General features: G+C 41.1%; 1 protein-coding gene across 3 annotated transcripts in view; it reads right to left on the reverse strand.

Annotated features, from left to right (window-relative positions):
• Positions 1–4,351: 4,351 nt before the first annotated feature.
• The window catches only part of lima1a (LIM domain and actin binding 1a), a 124,675-nt gene continuing 109,636 nt past the window's right edge, over positions 4,352–19,390 (reverse strand). For all 3 annotated transcript variants that reach the window (XM_078534619.1, XM_078534617.1, XM_078534618.1), the window contains 6 exons: positions 16,444–16,536; positions 13,994–14,107; positions 11,464–11,533; positions 10,959–11,062; positions 8,349–8,482; positions 4,352–7,710 (listed from right to left, as the gene is read on the reverse strand). In XM_078534619.1, coding sequence (XP_078390745.1) covers positions 6,657–7,710; positions 8,349–8,482; positions 10,959–11,062; positions 11,464–11,533; positions 13,994–14,107; positions 16,444–16,536 — 1,569 coding nt within the window. In that variant the 3' untranslated portion in view covers positions 4,352–6,656. The remainder of the gene's footprint in view (positions 7,711–8,348; positions 8,483–10,958; positions 11,063–11,463; positions 11,534–13,993; positions 14,108–16,443; positions 16,537–19,390) is intronic.

The following is a 19,390-nucleotide window of genomic DNA, read 5'->3' on the forward strand; positions in this document are numbered from 1 at the left end:
ATTTGTCGTTTGTGGAGCCTTACTATGCACAAATTGGCTGCTGCATTTGTCTACGTAACAGTGACACCTGCTTCAAAAAGTAATCCATTGGTTGTAAAGCACTTTGGGACATTGAGGACGCATAACGCGCTATGTAAATGCAAGCTCATTCATGCTTTCTGCTTGGTATTTTCTATCGATCAATACAAAATAGCGCCATTGATGAAATTCGTGCTAAGATTCTCCTAAAGAAGGATTTAGCCTCCAATAGGTCAACAGTGTCAACAGCCCTCGTCAAACCTCCAGGCCCATGAAATCAACAAGTTAAGAAATACAAGCGCAAATAGAATAGATTTGCCTGAGCTATGTTGATTGCCAAGGGCTTGCAGGCTGTAATTTGGATACCCAGCAACAAGTGACATCAGGGAGTGTTTGTGCTCAAAGGAGGCGAGCAGACAACAACCACTGCTTCAAAAAAAGTGTAGGAAAGCTAACCATTCTATAACATGCTACAGACAGTCAGCAAAACAAATGATTAGTCCTGAAGTTCTAGAAAAACCAACTTAATCCAGACATTACCAGAAGGTCAATGGAGAGGATTTCTGCTCTAGCTGGGTCTAAACGAAACAACAAAGGTTGTGAATGAATCTGCTGAGAATGAACAAAAAAGGTCTTGTAACAAATAAAGGACCAACGAGCAGGAAGAGCCTTGGAAGTATTGGGGTCAAAGACTCAGTGCCCTGAACGCCAACTGAGACCAAGAACTAAATGCAGCACCTGACCTCCATCAAATTAAATGACAACTGAATCAGTTTGACAGGACACCTCAAAGGATCTATGTGATGAGAGTTGATCTCTTTATTGGATACTAATGTTTCATAACATGAAAAACCATGATTTCCACATCTCTAAATTGAGAGGAGAGGTGCAGAAGAGGATTTGGAAGATTCAGAAAGTTTAATGTTTGGAGGAGTTCTAGAAATAGAATATTAAAGTTTTAAATCACTAAGTAGCTCTGCAAAAAAAGATTTGAGTAAAAGTTGGAACATTAAGAATGGTTAAGAGTTTAATTAACCTCAAGTGAAATTTGTAAAGTCCATCAAAACGTAGTTAATAGCTGTAAGTCTCTGAACCCAGAGACAGCAAACAGTATAGAGAAAGACAACATACATGCAAGGTTACTTAAGCTAGGATAAGACAATGACAGCTGAAGAAAAGCAACAAACTACCACAGGTGGTGACTCACCAAAAGCATTCCAGAGAGACACTATCCCAGAGCAACGTACAATATCCATATTTTTTTTAAAAATGTGTTCACAGGATGCAGGCTTTGCTGGCTAGGCCAGCATTTATTGCCCATCCCCAATTGCCCTCGAGAAGGTGGTGTCCATGTGGTGTAGTTACACCCACAGTGCTGTCAGGAAGGGAGTTGCAGGATTTTGACCCAGCGACAGTGAAGGAATGGCGATATAGTTCCAAGCCAGGATGGTGTGTGGCTTGGAGGGGAACTTGCAGGTGGTGGTGTTCCCATGCAACTGCTGCCCTTGTCCTTCTAGATGGTAGAGGTCATGGGTTTGGAAGGTGCTGTGAAGGAATGATTAAAAAGGAAGAGAACATATGATTTATGTTCCTATTTCAGAGGAATAGCCAAGTGCTGAAAAATCAGTGACATATTTAACATGAAACGTAACTTTGCAAAGCAATACTGCACTCTTCGGCTTCAAATATAGTTCCACAATACTGTCATTAAGCAAAGCCTAGCTGAGACTGTGATGAAACACTGGATCAAGACTCCATGGTCGATTAGTTTAGGGTGAAGCTGTTAATGTAACTCTCTTAAGCTTGTGATGATTAGATGTGCTATAAATGTTAAATAAAGTAATGTTAGTTAATGCATCTCTTTGCTGACTTCATCTGTGATGACTGACAAGTACAATTGCTGCACCCAGTAATTCAGTTTGGTTTGGCTCATGTAATTTAATAAAATTTGAACTGATTTCAGATGATCAAAGATGAGCTAAGCTTGGCATCTTGCAAATTTTAAGAAGGAATGATAAACTCCAAACAGGAAAGGAGTAAGAAAAGGGGAAAAAATATTTTTCCACATACTTTTGAGAAACACCGATAACATAGCTAACAAATTCACCATACATTCCATTCCTATAGGGGGAGTGAAAGAAGTTTCTTGTACAAGAACTGGCAAAACCCCTCTGGGCCATTTTCTTACATCTAGTGACCAATTCACCAGTGATTATTTATCCAAGTGATTAAAAACGAGAGTAATAGGAAGCTATGGATCTGAGGTGGACCACAAGACATGGTCACAGGTGACCTGCTTTAGGGCAGCTTAGTTAAATTGCATTATTGCACTATAGGAGACATTTTATAGAACGTATGGGCAGGCAGCATCTGTAAACAATTATTCCATTTAAAGACACAAAAGAGTGGGGCAAGGCATTTTCAAAATCAGTTCAACACATTTTACAGCTCCCCACCCACCACTACCACCCAATTATCAACTGTGGTTATGGTTTGATGCATAATAGTTCTTGCAGTAGCTTGATCAAACACAGCCACATGTATCTGTGCTATTTACTGCAGTATAAACTTTCTGCAATATATTTATTTAAGAGTGTAATGTTAACCACAGGACCAGAAATGGGTTGAAATTCAATAGATGGTAATATTGTGCACTTCTTTATAAAAGATGACATTTTCATTCTTTCCATTATGGAAAAACACCAGTTACATGGCTGATGATCTGTTCATAATGTAGGGAGCTGCAGATGCAGACCATTGTCTGAGCTCTACACTTTCGAGCATATGCAGTGTGCTATACCTAGGAAAACGTCTTACCAATTCAAATACTATCCTGCTCTAGAATTTCCAACTGTGCTGCACTGTTACAACTTGATATTTACTTGGTAAAATAGAAATTCCATAACCAGAGAGCAGTGCATGGATTTTTTTTGCATGCAGCATGGGGCCTCACTTCAATGGGAAGCCAAGGGACTACAAGTGAGAGAAATATGCCTAGCTTTCAGTCTGCTTTAACGTTCCAAAATAAAATCAGTTTGTAGAGACTCAATGCAACTTTACATGATCATAATGAATAATACACATTCAAAACATGCAGCAGCCTGCATTAGTGCACCCATTTCAGGAGAAACAGGTTTATTCTCCACTCTACCTTTTAAATAAAAGGATTCCTTCCTCTATCAAGATTTGTTGCAAGTGTAAAAGTGAGGGCACCACAATGAAAGTACAGAGGAGAAAAAAGATTCTTGTACAACAAAAAGCAAGCTAAGTTGAACTATTACATCAGTTGTGCTCACTTTTTATTGAGCTGACTCTGGTACAAAATAGTCAATAGTGACTTGAAGAAATAATGATCTGGTACTCATTATACAAGAGCTGCACTCATGGAAGACAGGCATCTGAATCACATCAACTGCATAAATCATAATTTTAAAAAATTATCCTTGACACTAAACAGGAGGGGCGGATTTGCCCTTGTCACAATCCAGCCTCTGGTTTATTCATATTTTCTGGTTTTATTGCACATCAAGTTGGTCATGTAGTCAAATGATCTGTGGGATTTTTTTTTGGAGGGGGGTGGTGGGGAAGGAGAAAAAGAGAACACTCCTGCTCACTAACAATGGCTCCGCTGTAAGGTGTGCTTAGTCAGTTGAGTAAAGGGCACCAAGATGTGATGCCCATACATTTACAACAGATGGCCACCTAAACAAGGTACCACAGGACCACTAGCAACCATGCCCAAGCAAAAGTCACCAACTGTAAAATGTGTCAAAATCATACAGCATAGGAGGAAGCCAATTGGTCTAATGTTTCAGTGCCAAATCTTTGAAAGAGCTATCCAATTCATCCCACTCTTGCTCTTTCCCCACAGCTCTGCAAATTTGTTTGGCACGTGCTTTCCATATCCCCTGTAGTGAATGGTGGGCACAGACCTGCATGGCACACAATCAAACCGGCTATCAATAAAGCATCTCTCCCTTTAAAAAGGTTTGTATAGACCCAAAAAAACTGAACGGTGCAGGATCTACAAATGCCTAATGGTTATCTTTAGAGCACTCAAGCATTACTGTTTTTCTTTAAAAAAAACCTACCATTTTCAAAGTTTGTACACTAATTAAAGTAGTGACGAGCATCTTCTTAATATGAGCATTAAACTGGATTCCTGTGGGATAAGTATGATGGTGTGATGTGTGCTCTGTTGATTCTGGGGTCAAAGTAAATTGCCAGGATAAACATGTTGGAAGGTTTGCAATGTACCATGCTCAAACTTATTTATCTCAGTTCAGTGTCACTGGATGCAAAATAGAAAATAAAAGACATTTGTGCAATAATCTTTATACTAAAGAGTTTATTATTCATTACATGCTAAACAGAAATCACGACATAGACAATACACAATTGTAAAATAGAGTTTGAAAAGAAAGTCTACAGCATTGATCAAGTAATTCTTTTCACTACATAATTAACTTCTCTACATTTGATTACTTTGAATGTTTCTAAGCTGCTCTTAGTTTCTTTGCACAAAAATCAATGGACAAGAGAACTAGGAGTGCAGCAGGCCAAGGCTCTATCCATGCATTTCTGGGACTTGGGTTGGATTCCAGCCTGGATTATTGGGATGAAAATCTTACCTCATCTTCTGGCTGCAGGAGTTTTACAGAGGAGTTTTGAGTAGTTTCAGTTACTGATGGCCAAGACCTGGAGCCACAACAGAAAACAGCCCCCAATTTAACACTGAACTGATAAACAGCCTGTTGAGGCTGGCTGGTGTCAAAATGCAGAAAAACGAAGTAAAATGTGTTATTTAGAGATAACACATATTGTTGAAATAGATGGAGATCCACTTGGCATCTGATTGTCTCAACATGGAGACTCGGCACTCAAAAACAGGAAAAGTATTCCTATTTCAGTGCCATCAACTTACCATGATAGGGGGAGGGGAAAAGGCACAGACAAGTTTTGCTTTGGTGCATTCTTTATTCCAAATGAATGGGAGTCATGGCAGCAGGGGGGGGGGGGGGGTTGGAGATGTTGAACGACGTTAAAGCCATTACAGGTCCACAGTAACTATTTACCTGCAGTAAGAGTGAGAAACATCATTTAAATATCAAGTGTAATGTGATAAAAAGACTGGCTTTACCAGTGCCACTTAAAATCACCTTAAACCAAATCAGGTGCCAGAAGGCTGTAGTGGTATATCCAACACTACGAAGAAAACACATTACAATATCGCGCAGTGTTTTTGAGTATTGGAATGTCAGAAGATTAAAATTGCATTACTTCAGAAACTAGCATAAACTTATTACCCAATTCTTCACATTCCATCTAAAACAGCTATGATAAAATCAAATCACTTAATATTTTCAGCAGCATCTTGTCCCCCACGTATGTGCTGTCAATATGCAAAAACAATTTTACATATAAAATCATACTGCATTACACAAGAAATTCTAAAACAGGATTGAAGGGTGGGGAATAAAGCCAGATTTAGGAATTTACAATGTTTGAAGACTAAAGTCAGGTTTACAGCCCACAACGTTGCTATTAAAGTGGTGTTATTCTAATGCTTCCATTTTCATCTTACTGGAATCAGTTACGCAATTCTAAAAACAAACGTGCCATGTTTAATATGACAAGATTACAGAGCAGCCAAGTAGGGTGGACCCATCAAATTTTCCCTTTGATTTTTAAGGATCATCTTTGGAGCTACAAAATTGGAAAGTCTGTTGTTAAAGCAGACAGATTACAGAAAGTGTTTGAAGTCTGGATCATTCTGTCACTCAGCTATTGCAATGGAGGGACCACCCCATCATGCCTGCTGAATGTGCTCAATCCAGCAGGTCATTAATAAATGGGCTCAATTTTTAAAATACACAGAACCAAATACAGCACAGCCTCCAATAAACTTTCATTTTAGGGTTCACATGTAGGCAAGTACATGGCAACCAGGTAAAGGATGCCTGGCAACCTTCAACTTAAAATATCCTTTACTGCTCCACCACTATTGGTAATCAGGGTGTACTGGAACACACTCTGGTTCTTAAATGCTTTAATTAATTTTTGATAAGTTCAATATATCCTATGAGAAACATTTACTATGAGGAGGGGGCATTATAGGAGTGAAGTGAACACAATGTGGAATGGACTTCAGTTATAACCTTTAGAAAGTTCTTTGCACAGCTTTGAAATCCAATCGCCCCGGCCCAGGTCGTGAATGATGTTCAAGAATGGCATCAGATAAGAACCCATGTCCACACACGAGCACTTCACCAGATTCCACAATTCTATACCCATGTTTTAAAATTGCTTGGCAGCACTTAGATCTTGACAAAGTCTAGCTTTTTGGGTGGTTGTCTGGTATGACCAGTGGAGTGGGTAGGATTTCAAAGTATAAGCTAGTGCTATTTTAGGCACTCATGTACATGGTGTACATTAAGCAATTTAAAAAAACTAAGTAGCAATCATCTCTCCTTACTCCAAATATAATCAACCGATTTTTTCTTTTCAAAATAAAGTTCACACCAATGTAGGCACTTAGAATAAACCACTTTACAACAGGAAGTTCTGAGCTGATGCTAACATCTATGAACCACAAAGTCAGTCACCAATTAAAATATCTTGTAAATCACCCACAGTATTTAATCCTCATCTTCATAACATCTATTTCTCTTGATTTGTTCTTCAACTGACAGTTCCTCAGTTTCCTCCACGTCCTCATTTTCCTCCACTTCATTTTCATCCCCATCCCAAAAACCAACATCTTCCAATTTTCTCTCATTCTCTGGAATTTGCTCATTTGATGTAAGTGTGTCCCCAGAAGTTTGCAACTTAACTGGCTTTTGTTTGGATTCCTGCTCCTTACACTCAAGGAATTCGGGTTCTCTGGTCTCCTCTTTGTTGTGGTGAAGCTCCTCTATAGCCTTATCCGGAAGCAGCTGTCCATCGTTGCTTTTGACTTCAACAACCTCTTCAGTCACTGAATCTTCTTTTTTGCCCTTGAGCTCAGTAGTCATGAGTTGCTTGTCGTCATTTTTTAGACTTGGCTGGTCTTTATTCTTCAGCTCATCGGTCTCTCTTTTGGCTTCCTTTTCTTTACTGATCATCACATTCTGTACTGTATTTTTAGCAGGCGGATTTCTTCCCGGCTCTTTTATGGCTATAGGTGTCAGAGGGGCAGCAATGGTAAACGGTCTACATCGCTCTTTCAGAGAAGCACTTCGTCTCAGTCTTGAGGTACCAGTGAATTCTGAGTTTCTCTTGGTCATCTGTTGGAAATCATCTGCTGGAGGCCATTTTGGTTTATTAACTCTAAGGTTCTCTTCAGTAGAATTGATTCCTTTACTACCTGTTTCAGTAGGTGGAGGCCAAGCTATTTTTAATTTTCTTGTTTCTACAGGTTTCTCCACCTTTTCTGGCGAAGAACTGGTAACCATGGCCTCCATGCTGGCAGCCAAAACACCTACTTTAAGTATGGAAAACTCATCTATTCCAGAGTTCTCAGTTTTGGCCTCAGATTTATCCATGGCAACTTCACTCTTGTTCTCTGCAGTGTCACTCTCATTTTTGGCCATCCAAAGCTCCTTGTGTGGCTTGTGACCAAATCCCTCATCGTAATTACCTTTGGATTTGAAGAGCTGGCTGAAATGTGGCTTGCAGTATACGTTCCCATGTAGTGAAGCAAAATTCCCAATGCTGTGCAAAAGAAATTACAAATGTTCAGACTTTAGAAGTCTAAAACTTGCACCAGAAGGCTTCAACTGGTCATTTACAATGCACACATTCGTACAGTGTACCATCCTGTCAGTGGATTTATTCTTATCCTATGAAGTAGTTATACTGGCCTGTTTGTCCATTGGATGCCATCACAAGATGACAACAGTATTGACAGATGTCTACCAAAAGAAATGCATCAAGAGAGTCTGGACAATGACTGTCAGGGACTATTCAATTACGTGGGGGCAGGGAGCAGGTGGCGCATCACAGCAGAGGCAAATCAAGCCCTTAGTGCATGCAAAGCTACACTTCCCATCAGTTACTGATTTGTCAAGAGTAGGAACCCTGCAGGTCAGTTGCAAGGTTCTTACTACCTGCTGAGGATCAACCACAGACTGGGCCACCACATCTGTATGAGCATTTACATGCTGCTTTTACTAAATAAGCTACTGTGGGCAGGGGGCAGTTTGCAGGGAAAGAGAATTCTCAGGAAACCTCTAAATACGAAGTTTAGTCGCTCCATGTCCAAAATTAAGCTAAAAAAGGTTAGCTAGATGAAACAATTTGGAGCTAAGAATAAGGCAAACCCCAAAGTCACCTGGAACCAGAATCCTCACCTCAGTTTAGTGTTGCAGTGGCTGCAGCGGAAACAGGCGGTGTGAAACACCTGTTGGTTTGCAACAAGACGCTCCATTGGATAGACAGTCTTTTGGCAGGTGACACACAGCTCTCTGGCTGGAAGCTGAAATTTCTGGGAGTCCAAAAAAAAAGGGAATGGGCTCATTAGTCATTTAATGAAAGTTGCACTGACAGCAAGACACATTCTTGAATGTGACAAAACATTTCCAGAATTAGGATTAACCAACACTAATGCATATATTCAAACAGATTTTTATTCAAAACAATCATGGCGAGAAAACTGGGCTGGAGAAAGTCAACGACTTGAGGCAAGTATTCCTGCAAATTGAGTCACTTCAGTTGTTTGTGAATTCAGTTTAGACTTAAGTTTTCAATGTTTTCTCCAAACATTTTCCCCAATATCAGCAACTATTGTTCAGGAACTCAAATTAACAGCATGGGGAGTGGGAAGAAACAAGGCAAACTTAAAAAAACACTTTGGTAGCCAGTGAATAATTGGGATAAGAAGTGATGCCCTTTCAAGGTCTAAAGTAGAGCTCCAATCCAGCATCTTTCCATCTAGGGAAAGATGATGGGCATGGAAACAAATCCGTTTCAGATGGAGTGTCTTCATGTGGCACACCTTTGCTGATGGTTGAAGAGGCCAATCCTTGAGAAGCAGGCTCTCTCACAAGTGCCGCACATGAAGCTACCAAGGTGTCATTATGGGTTGTTTTCAGCATTGGCACCTGTTGCCAAGCCACTGGTCATCAATGTATAATATTAATGATTTAAATCTGTCAACTTGAAAAATATCAATCTTGCATTAAAATTTATGACCTCAACTGGTCATTTGGAGGGAGCGGCTGAAAATAGAGGGGGGAGGTGGGAGAAAATAGGCAAAAGGGTCAGTAGAAAACTGACAAAATGTAGCTCTTGCACGACCTTCAACCCTTAAAAAGAGCAGCACTGGTAGACACCTTGCACTGAGTCGCCCACATGCCACTGGGACTTTGGAACTTCTTGATATAAATGCAAGACTTGCACAAACTGACAGCACAATCTTCCTCTCCCTTCCCAATAGTAACACAGACTCATTGAACTCAATCAGAAAATACAAGATTTTAGTTAATACTGCTCAGATTAATTTACATATTTTAAGAATGAATTGTGGTCAGACAACATCACTTTAGATCAAGTATTTTTGTTCATGTAAACAAGTGTAAGGAGTCATGAATTAATTTTTTTTTTTAAAAAGAGCAAACAGAACCTCATATCGGAGACAGAGGAATGCAGAGAGAGAAAAGGGATACTTCAGGAACAGGAAGTAGAAGCTGAAAAATAGGCAAAGAAATAGGATTAAACAGCAATATACCAAACAGTAACACAATGTCACATAAAGGTTATACTACTATGTTTAATCACATTGAAGCAGTCTTTGTTCCAGGGATTAGACAATTCTTCAAATGTTTCTTACTCTTGATTATTGAAAGCCAAATTTTCAAATTTAACTTCTCCAAAAAATGATTCTGCACATTTCAAGTACTAGGCTTTTTAAAAAAAGCTGAAAATATACTGAATATTTATAAATACAAAACATTGGCAGAGCTCTCCAAATTTTGGTTACATATTCTGGTACTGAATTTCCCCTTTAAGTAGCCTACTTTGTGTAAATGAAGTTAGTCAATCCTCTAAAGGATACTCAATATCTGTTTGGATCTTCTCTAGGACACAACTAATTCCACTTCCTTGTAGATCAGCTGGAGCCACAGATGCAACAATGAGCTCATCATATCTTGTAACCATAGCACTCGCTGCCTGAGAAAGGATCTACAATGCTAGCCACCTGCTGTGTGGATAGATACAAGCTGCTTTCATGCTTGGGCTGTTTAGATTGTGGAAAAGCAGTGTCCAGGAGTCAGGCCGTTTACATTGTTTATTGCGGCTCCCTTATCCTGGTGATAAGCTTGGGAGACCCAAAACGTCTTCTCTAGTTCTGGCAGCGGGATAAGAGATTTAGTAGCATAAATGCTGGAAGATCTCTCAGACACCGGTCTCCTTGAACGTAAACACATAAAAGGCCATAAAAGTGATGACACAGAGTGGGATGTTCCCAGGTTTAACCCCAGGTCATTGCAAAACTAGCTTATCCTGGTGCTACAAGTAGTTTCAGCACCCCTGAACTTCGAAGATGGGGGCAGGTGAGATAAGAGAAGGGAAAGGGAAAAAGATAATCAGAGGTAGGGTTCCCATTCTTGATCATATCCATTTTTGAAAGAGGGCATAGCAATGCCAGAAATCAGGCCTGGACTCAGTTGGGACTGTTTTCTCTTTCCACACCCGCCCAGCCCCCTTGGCTGCCACTCATACAGGCTCACAAAAGTAGAATGGCCACTTGTGAGTGAGCTATGGGAGCACTGCTGGTGTCCAGACTTATAAAAGTCTGGGTCAGCACTTTCAGGAGAGGATAACTGGACAAAATGATCAAAAACATCAAAAAAGAAAAATGCACTTTTATTTCTGCCAATCCACAAGCTTTGTAAAGTTGAGCATCACACACGAGTTACCAAACAAGTCAATGATTGACGAGATGGGAGAGAGATATTTACCTTAAAAGATTTGGTTGGACTACTTTGTATTTCCGTGGTTGATCTTTGTTGCTTTATACCCTGAGCTGAAAGCTTTAGTGTCCCCTCTTCATTTTCCACAGAAACTGTTCATTTTAAAAGATTAAAAGCATGAATTAAAGCCAAACAATCTACAGGCTCTTATTTCAGGTCAGTGTTTTTAGTTGTTAGTGCTGATATTAAGAGGATCAATGCTGGTTTGATTTTCTGTTTGAAGTGCAAACACAGCATTGAAACCTCCACTGGCTGGAAGTGGATTTACACCTGGACATCTCGACACATCATCTTCAATAATGCTGCTTTGGAGATGACAAAATGGATACCAGGCACTTTTCCCACTGAAGAGAAAGCTAAATTAAGAGCCACATGGACCCTCTTGTCCATCTGCAAGTGATTGGTGTTAGTGCAATTATGATGTTTGCCCTCATAGCTGGGAAGGCGAATGGAGGAAATGCATGTGGCGTACATTCAGAATAAATAGGCTCACCTTGACCATCTACTTGTTTTTCATAAGCAGAGCTTTTCCAAGAGTTTGGAGCAGTCTCGATCACAGACCCCTGGAAAAAGAACAATTATACTCAACAAGCTGCATTCACCAATACGGTCATGAATACTGATAATAAAACAGCATTTAAAGTTTTTTTTGTGCAAGAGTTTATTGGCTGCTCTGGTGAAGTTTGAGCTCTGGTGAAGTTTGAGCTCTGGCACTAGTCACTAACATCTGTCCCCAAAAGATGATGGGATGGGGGAGTGGGGGGAGGGGGAAGCCACACTCACACTTGTAAAGACCTAAAATGATTCATAAATCTGATACTTTGGCAGTTTTCCAATCTGAACAATAGCCTCTCATGACCCATGGCCTTGCCGGATCAATGAATTTGTGAATGTTCAGAAAACATGAGAACAGAAAAGTCGAGAGCTACATTCAAAAATGACTGGTACAAGACTGGAAACATATTTAAATATGTGGAACTGTGGTTATTTTTCAAAGCAGGGTAGTTTGAAACTGTTTTAAAGTAAGATGAGTCATGAATGAAGCCCAACATGTCTGGGGATATTGATAAGAGATTTGAAGCTATCAGGTTAGAATGATTCTCATCTCAATACAGGGAGATTCAAACTACAACTCAACTCCACAACAGATGCTTGGAATAGCAGTTTCATGAAAAGGTGACCCAATAAGATGCTGTCTTTACATTAAAATAAAGGATGAAACTAAACCCGACTGAGCCAAATTGCACATTTGAAGCTCCTGGGGCTTGGAAGGTCTTGATGTGGTTCTGTTAAACTGGGTTCTTTGAAATACAGCTGCGTACAATAGCAAATAGGAGCTGAATCATGTAATGACTCGATTCTTGCTAATTCTTCCAAACAAAAGCACAAAGATTATCTGGTTCCAGTCAACAATGATCTGACTGCACAGATCATCTCTCAGCTGCATGCAATTAGCACACCAGGAAGGAATAATTTAAAGTCTTAACTACGATGCGATTGAACCATTCATTATGGAGGGTTCCTGTTGCAAAACTGATGTCGCTTTGGCAAGAATGATGCACTGGGATTTGGTGCAAATATGCACACCCAAGATGCATTGGAAAGTAACTGCTTAATAGACATTTTATACCAGAGTGCAGCTGGCTACAGATGCTCAATTCTTTCTATATTGGCTGCACTCCATAATGTAAACCAGCTGACCAGTTAACATATTGCAATCAAAATAATAGGCCAAGAAGCCAGGGAAAGTTGATTTGCAGTCTCAGGGATTCCTTCATAACATCCCCAGGAATCAGGGACTCCAGTTTAAAAACATAATATATTTTATTATTTATTTGTGGGATGAGAGCATTGCTGATAGAGCCAACATTTATTGCTCATCCCTAATTGCCCTGTTGCAGGCCACAGATTTACCAATGAACTAGAGAGCAGGCAGATTTCAAATAAATGTGGAGAGGTGATCCCATGTGTTTGGGCTCTGGGTTTCAGATGGAAAAGGCACATTATCTGGAGCCCTTATTCCTTGTCCCATAAGAGGCTTGCAAAGTTACCAAGAAAGGAATTGATGTAGCACCTTTAATGGCCTCAGGATGCCCCAAAGTGCTTTATAGCCAATGAAGTACTTTTGAAGTGTAGTCATTGTTGCAGGAAATGCAGCAGCCAATTTACACACAGCAATGTGACAGTGACCAGATAATCTATTTTCAAGTGTTGCCAATTGGGACAAGACGCTTGCAACACAGTGAATATCCAGTGAATATCCCAACTCAAAAATACAGTTTGAGAGTGGTAAATTACCAGTTGAAGTTAATACTGCAGAAGTTAGGCTGACCAGAAGAGGGCAGTTGTTATAAAAGCAGCAGATAGACAATGCATTTTCTTTCTTCCATAAAGGGAAACAATCCACAACCACAACACTTCCAAAGGAGTTAATTCAATCCTCCCTCACACCAGCAATTTCTCAATCACAATGTTAGTGCTTGAATCAGAAGCAGGGGCTTTATTTTAGAAAGGCAAGGTTGCACATTTGTTCCCCAAAAGGAAGAGTCAATCTCCACTCACACTAAAATAAAGCCAAACTGGTGGATTCTTGACTAGGTCTCCAGTAAAGTTTAAAAAAAAATCCAAATGTATATTTATGGTCTCCCTATGATCAACATCAGGAGGTGGTGGCATAGTGCTATTGTCACAAGACTGGTAATCCAGAGACCCAGGCTCTGGGTTCGAATTCCACCACGGCAGATGGGAATTTGAATTCAATAAAAATCTGGAATTAAAAGTCTAATGATGACCATGAAACCATTGTTGATTGTTGTTAAAAACCCATCTAGTTCACTAATGTCCTTCCTTTAGGGAAGGAAATCTGCCACCCTTATCCGGTCTGGCCGACTGACATACGACTCCAGACCCACAGCAATGTGGTTGACTCTTTAAAAAATTGGCCAGCATTTATTGCCCATCCCGTGACGGCCACATCCCTTGAATGAATAAAAAACAATTTCAACTAAAGTCTGCTTACGCACCTTCTGCAGTTCTGCATGGGGAGAGGTGCTGGTGAAGGGTACTGGTGGCACATTTTCTTTTTGTTCGTTCCCATTGCCAGCACTTATTACAAGGTCACTCGTGCTGATGCCAAACTACAACAGAAAGCGTACACGATAAACATTAAGACAAAAGGAGAGAATGTCACAATAGCCTCGTTTAGCTGCATTATTTGCGTGGTGTTTAAAGCGACTAGTTGTTAAAACAACAGAAACGACTGGAATAGAAAAAAAAGCTGCAAACCTAGTAATTATACACAGGGATTCAAAAATACTCTGGTGGAAGCAACATAAACAGACAAAATCCCAATATATGAAGTATGTTGTCAACATAATGTACTGAAGAGACATACACGAGATGAAATTGCAAACAGAATGGACACCTGCACTCAGTTACAAAGCTGCAACCCAACAAGAGATCTGACCAGAAGCAAGCAAATAGCCTTTTTCAAACTATCTGCTCCCCAAATTAAATTCAGCCTTACTTCCTGGTGCATTTTCTATGCTATATTGATTCACCAATGTTATTTTTATTTGAAGGAGGAGGAAAGGGAAAAAATTGTAAAGGGCAAAATTTAAAGAAAACATGTTTATTTGCTATTCATCTTTTTTAAAAATTCATTTACGGAATGTAGGCATCGCTGGCTGGGCCAGCATTTATTGCCCATCCCTAATTGCCCTTGAGAAGGCGGTGGTGAGTTGCCTTCTTGAACCGCTGCAGTCCCCGTGTAGGCACACCCACAGTGCTGTTAGGGAGGGAGTTCCAGGATTTTTGATCCAGCGACAGTGAAGGAACGGCGATGTATTTCCAAGTCAGGATGGTGAGTGGCTGGGAGGAGAACTTCCAGGTGGTGGTGTTCTCATTTCTGCTGCATTTGTCCTTCTAGATGGTAGCTTTCATGGGTTTGGAAGGTGCTGCCTACGGAGCTTTGGTGAGTTTCTGCAGTGCAGAGTGTAGATGGTACACACTGCTGCTACTGTTCATTGGTGGTGGAGGGAGTGAATGGGGAATGTTTGTGGAAGGGGTGCCAATCAAATGGGTTGCTTTGTCCTGGATGGTGTCAAGCGTCTTGAGTGTTGTGGGAGCTGCACTCATCCAGGCAAGTGGAGAGTATTCCATTATACTCCTGACTTGTGCCTTGTAGATGGACAGGCTTTGTGGAGTCAGGTGGTGTTACTTACCACGTGATTCCTAGCCTCTGACCTGTTCCTGTAGCCACAGCATTTATGTGGCTAGTCCGGTTCAGTTTCTGGTCAATGGTAACCCCCAAGATGTTGATAGTGGAGGATTCAGCAATGGTGATGTCACTGAACGTCAAGGGGTGATGGTCAGATTCTCTCTTGTTGGAGACGGTCATTACCCGACACTTGGGTGGTACAAATGTTACTTGCCGCTTGTCAGCCCGTGCCTGGATATTGTCCAAGTTTTGCTGCATTCGGACATGAACTGCTTCAGTGTCTGAGGGGTCACAAACGGTGGTGAACAATGTGCAATCATCAGCGAACCTCTCCACTTCTGACCTTATGATGGATGGAAGGTCATTGATGAAGCAGCTAAAGACAGTTGGGCCTAGGACAGTACCCCGAGGAACTCCTGCAGTGATGTGTCCTGGAACTGAGATGATTGACCTCCAACAACCACAACTACCTTCCTTTGTGCTAGGTATGACTTCAACCAGTGGAGAGTTTTCCCCGATTCCCATTGACCCCAGTTTTGCTAGGACTCCTTGATGCCACACTCGGTCAAATACGGCCTTGCTGTCAAGGGCAGTCACTCTCACCTCACCTCGGGAGTTCAGCTCTTTTGTCCATGTTTAGACCAAGGCTGTAATGAGGTCAGAAGCTGAGTGGCCCTGGCAGAACCCAAACTGAGCATCAGTGAGCAGGTTATTGCTAAGCAAGTGCCGCTTGATAGCACTGTTGATGACCCCTTCCCATTATATTTTACATATATATAAATTATGATTAACAAATACAATGTTCTCTCTTATTTACCATTTAATCTCTCCTGCCTTTCACACTTACCTTTCCCTTTTGCTCTTTTCCACCTCTTGCTTTTTCTCCCCCCCCCAGAGAAAAAAAAACGTCATTCCTAGTCATTTCTAATCACTACCCAGTGTGGGGATATCACAGGGAGAGCGGAATTGGGCTTGGCTACAATATCTCCTCCTATGGTTAGACCACATGGAGACAAATTGATCAAGGTGCACCATAGAAATGATCACTTGGTTGAGGAAGTAGAAGGCTGCTGGGCTGGACTACTACTGACTCCTGCTGGGAGTTTGTGCCTTCGAAAAAGAGAAAACACTCACTAGCATCACTATCCAAAAAAGTAACTTCATTCTAGCTCCTATCCAACTCCACCGCCCCTACCCCCTGCAAACAAAAAGGATAGGCAATTAGAAATGTATTAAGTAAGAGTCCTCCTTTACCTGTGGCAACTTCTTAGGAATTGGTACTTCTCTGCTTTCCCACAGCTCTTTGGTGCTGATCACTTCTCCAGACAGCATCTGCTCTTCCAAAGTCTAAACGTTTTTCAAGGCAACAGTTAGAGGCAGTAGTCCCACTTAGATTTATATAGTACCTTAAACGTAATAAAATACTCCTGTGAAGCACCTTGGGACAAAGTAGGACAGAGCCATACAAGGTGATATTAGGGCATATGATCAATGCTTGGTCAATGGCATAGGTTTTAAGGAGGTTCTTAAAAGGAGAAAAGTGAGGTAAAGAGTCAGAGAGGTGTAGGGAGGGCATTCCAGAGTTTAGGGCACCGGCAGCTGAAGGTGGGGTAACCAATGGTAGAGCAGCTATAATTGAGAATGCACCAAGAGGGCAGAGAATTCGAGCAGGGCAAATACTCCGGAGAGAAGTAGGGTTGGAGGAGATTAGAGAGATAGGGAGGGCTGAGGCCATGGAGGGATTTGAGAGCAAGGATGAAAGTTTTAAAAATCAAGTTGTTGCTTTACCAAGAGCCAGTGTAGGTCAGCGAGCACAGGGGTAATAGGGGAACTGGACTTGCTACGGGTTAAGACACGAGAAGCAGAGTTTTGAATGATTTTTAATAACCAATCTAAAAGACAGACATGCAAACTAGAGAAATTTAAGATGGACTTGAATTTATATAGCATCATTTGTGACCTCAGGATGTCCCAAAGCATTTCACAGCCAATGAAGTACTTTTGTAGACACTACTGTAGTGCAGAGAAAAGCAATAGCCAATTTGCGCACAGCAAACTTCTACAAAAGCAATCCGATGGTTTCAGTGATGTTGGTTGAGGGATGTTAGCCAGGATACCAGGAGAACTCCCCTGTTCTTCTAGCGCAAGATCTTTTATATCCATTTAAAAGTAGACGATGGGCCTTGGTTTTAACATCTCATCCAAAAGATAGCACCTCCAAGTGAAGTACTCCATCAGTACTGCACCGGAGTGTCAGCCTAGATTGTGTGCTCAAGTCTCTGGAGTAGATTGAATCCACAACCTTCTGACTCAGAGGCAAGAGTGCTACTCACTGGGTCATGGCAGACACTTCAACTCAGCTTTGATACATAGACTTCAAAATAAAACGGGTGCAAAATCCTATGGTACTGTCATAGCATAAATGAACAAAGAGAATTATTTTCTGTATAAATGCACATGCAAACGTGTACAAATTCAAAGTGAATCTATTTTTTCTATGGGATATTGAACTGTGATTCCACCTGTCTACTTAAGTGGATGTAACGATCCATTGCACTATAAGAGTTGGAGGGAGCTCTCCTGGGGTCCTGGTCAAACACTCCCCCAGCAAATAACGGATTGGATAGGCTGTTGTTATTTGTGGGATAATGCCATGCGCAAATTGGCTGCTGTGTTTACCCACACAACAATTAAAACAAATGTTTTGATCATGAAATGCTTTGAAATGACCTGAAGATGTGATAAGTTGCTATATAAAAGCAAAGCCTGGTGTTTCTTTAATAGTCAGCTGACTCCAGCATGTCTATTTCCAGGCTTTGGTTTTCCTCCACATAGTATTAACATATTAATTAAGCCAGGAAGACATTGTTATGATGTAAGCACCACCCACCTATGGAGCATTCAACCTGAAATGAGACTATCACAGAAAGCATTGACCCATTAATATGCATTCCAGCCAGCTCAAAGCAAATGGATTATCTAAACCTGCAAGCACCAAGATGCAGCTTGGCTGGTGGTGAGAAAGGCCCTCCCAGTCAGATCCTTCCGACACACCAGGAGTCTCACCCCCTCCGCATGTTGCCCTCGAGGTGGCAGTGGTGGGGAAAGAGGCCATTGTTCACCTCCTTGTGGAATGTGCCCTTGCAAAGGTCTGGAGAAAGATGCAGTGGTTTTTGTCGAGGTTCATCCCAAGCAGTGCTGTGACACAGCGCTCTGTGCTCTACAGGCCGTTCCCAGGGACACGCACTAAGACAAACATCAACTGCAGCTGGAGGATCAACTCTGTGAAAGACGCTCTTTGGTCTGCCCGAAACTTGTTGGTCTTCCAGTGCAAAGAGTTGTCCCCAACCGAGTGTTGCAGACTGGCACATTCCAAGGTCCAGGACTACATGCTGAGGGACACACTAAAGCTTGGGGCAGCCGCCACAAAGGCACAATGGGGAAAGGTCGCTGTCTCAGACCTTTCTGCCATAGTGCACCGAGGGGCTGGAAATTGTATAGACCCCTCGGGCTATATGACTCACAACAAATATATGTAGTGAATACTAAATGTATTATAATTGTATTGAAGCACCTCAGAGTGCAACATGATGTATGTCGATAACTCCAATACCATTGTACTGACTGTCTGTCTGTAATGACCATATTGAAATGATTGTAATATTCATTGATTGTATTGAAGCACCTCGTGATCCATGTGGAAAAGTTGAATATGATTGCACTTTTTGTAATGGCCAATTAGAAATGTTTTGTAATGTTCTTTCAGATATTTTATGAATAAAGTATATTTTTCCAAAAAATGATTATCTAAACCTGTGACTGGGAGAAAAAGAATGAAGCATAACAGTGTGGGAACCAGGGAGAAATGGAACTAAAAGCAAGGGCTGGAATGAATCATGGGATGTTGGTAAGACTCACTTACTTCACTGCTAAGAATGGACAGTAATTTGAAAAAGGTATTTTACTGCTGTCATTGTGAATAAACTGATGCTGTTCTGCTTGTGTTTCACATTTTCATAAATTAATCTAGTTCATTAATTCAGAATGTGAGCCTAGTTCAAGTGCTAATAAAACCATCTTCCAGAGTAGCTTAGAAAGAAATTGTAATAGACAAGCAATCCTAGATTTTGAGAGTGTTCTAAAGGGTACTTGCTGCTGGAGGGTCAGGATTGCATCTTCTCGGAAGTATGTAAGGCTGGGG

This window comes from Cetorhinus maximus, chromosome X, assembly GCF_964194155.1.
Source record: "Cetorhinus maximus chromosome X, sCetMax3.hap1.1, whole genome shotgun sequence".
Lineage (NCBI taxonomy): Eukaryota > Metazoa > Chordata > Chondrichthyes > Lamniformes > Cetorhinidae > Cetorhinus > Cetorhinus maximus.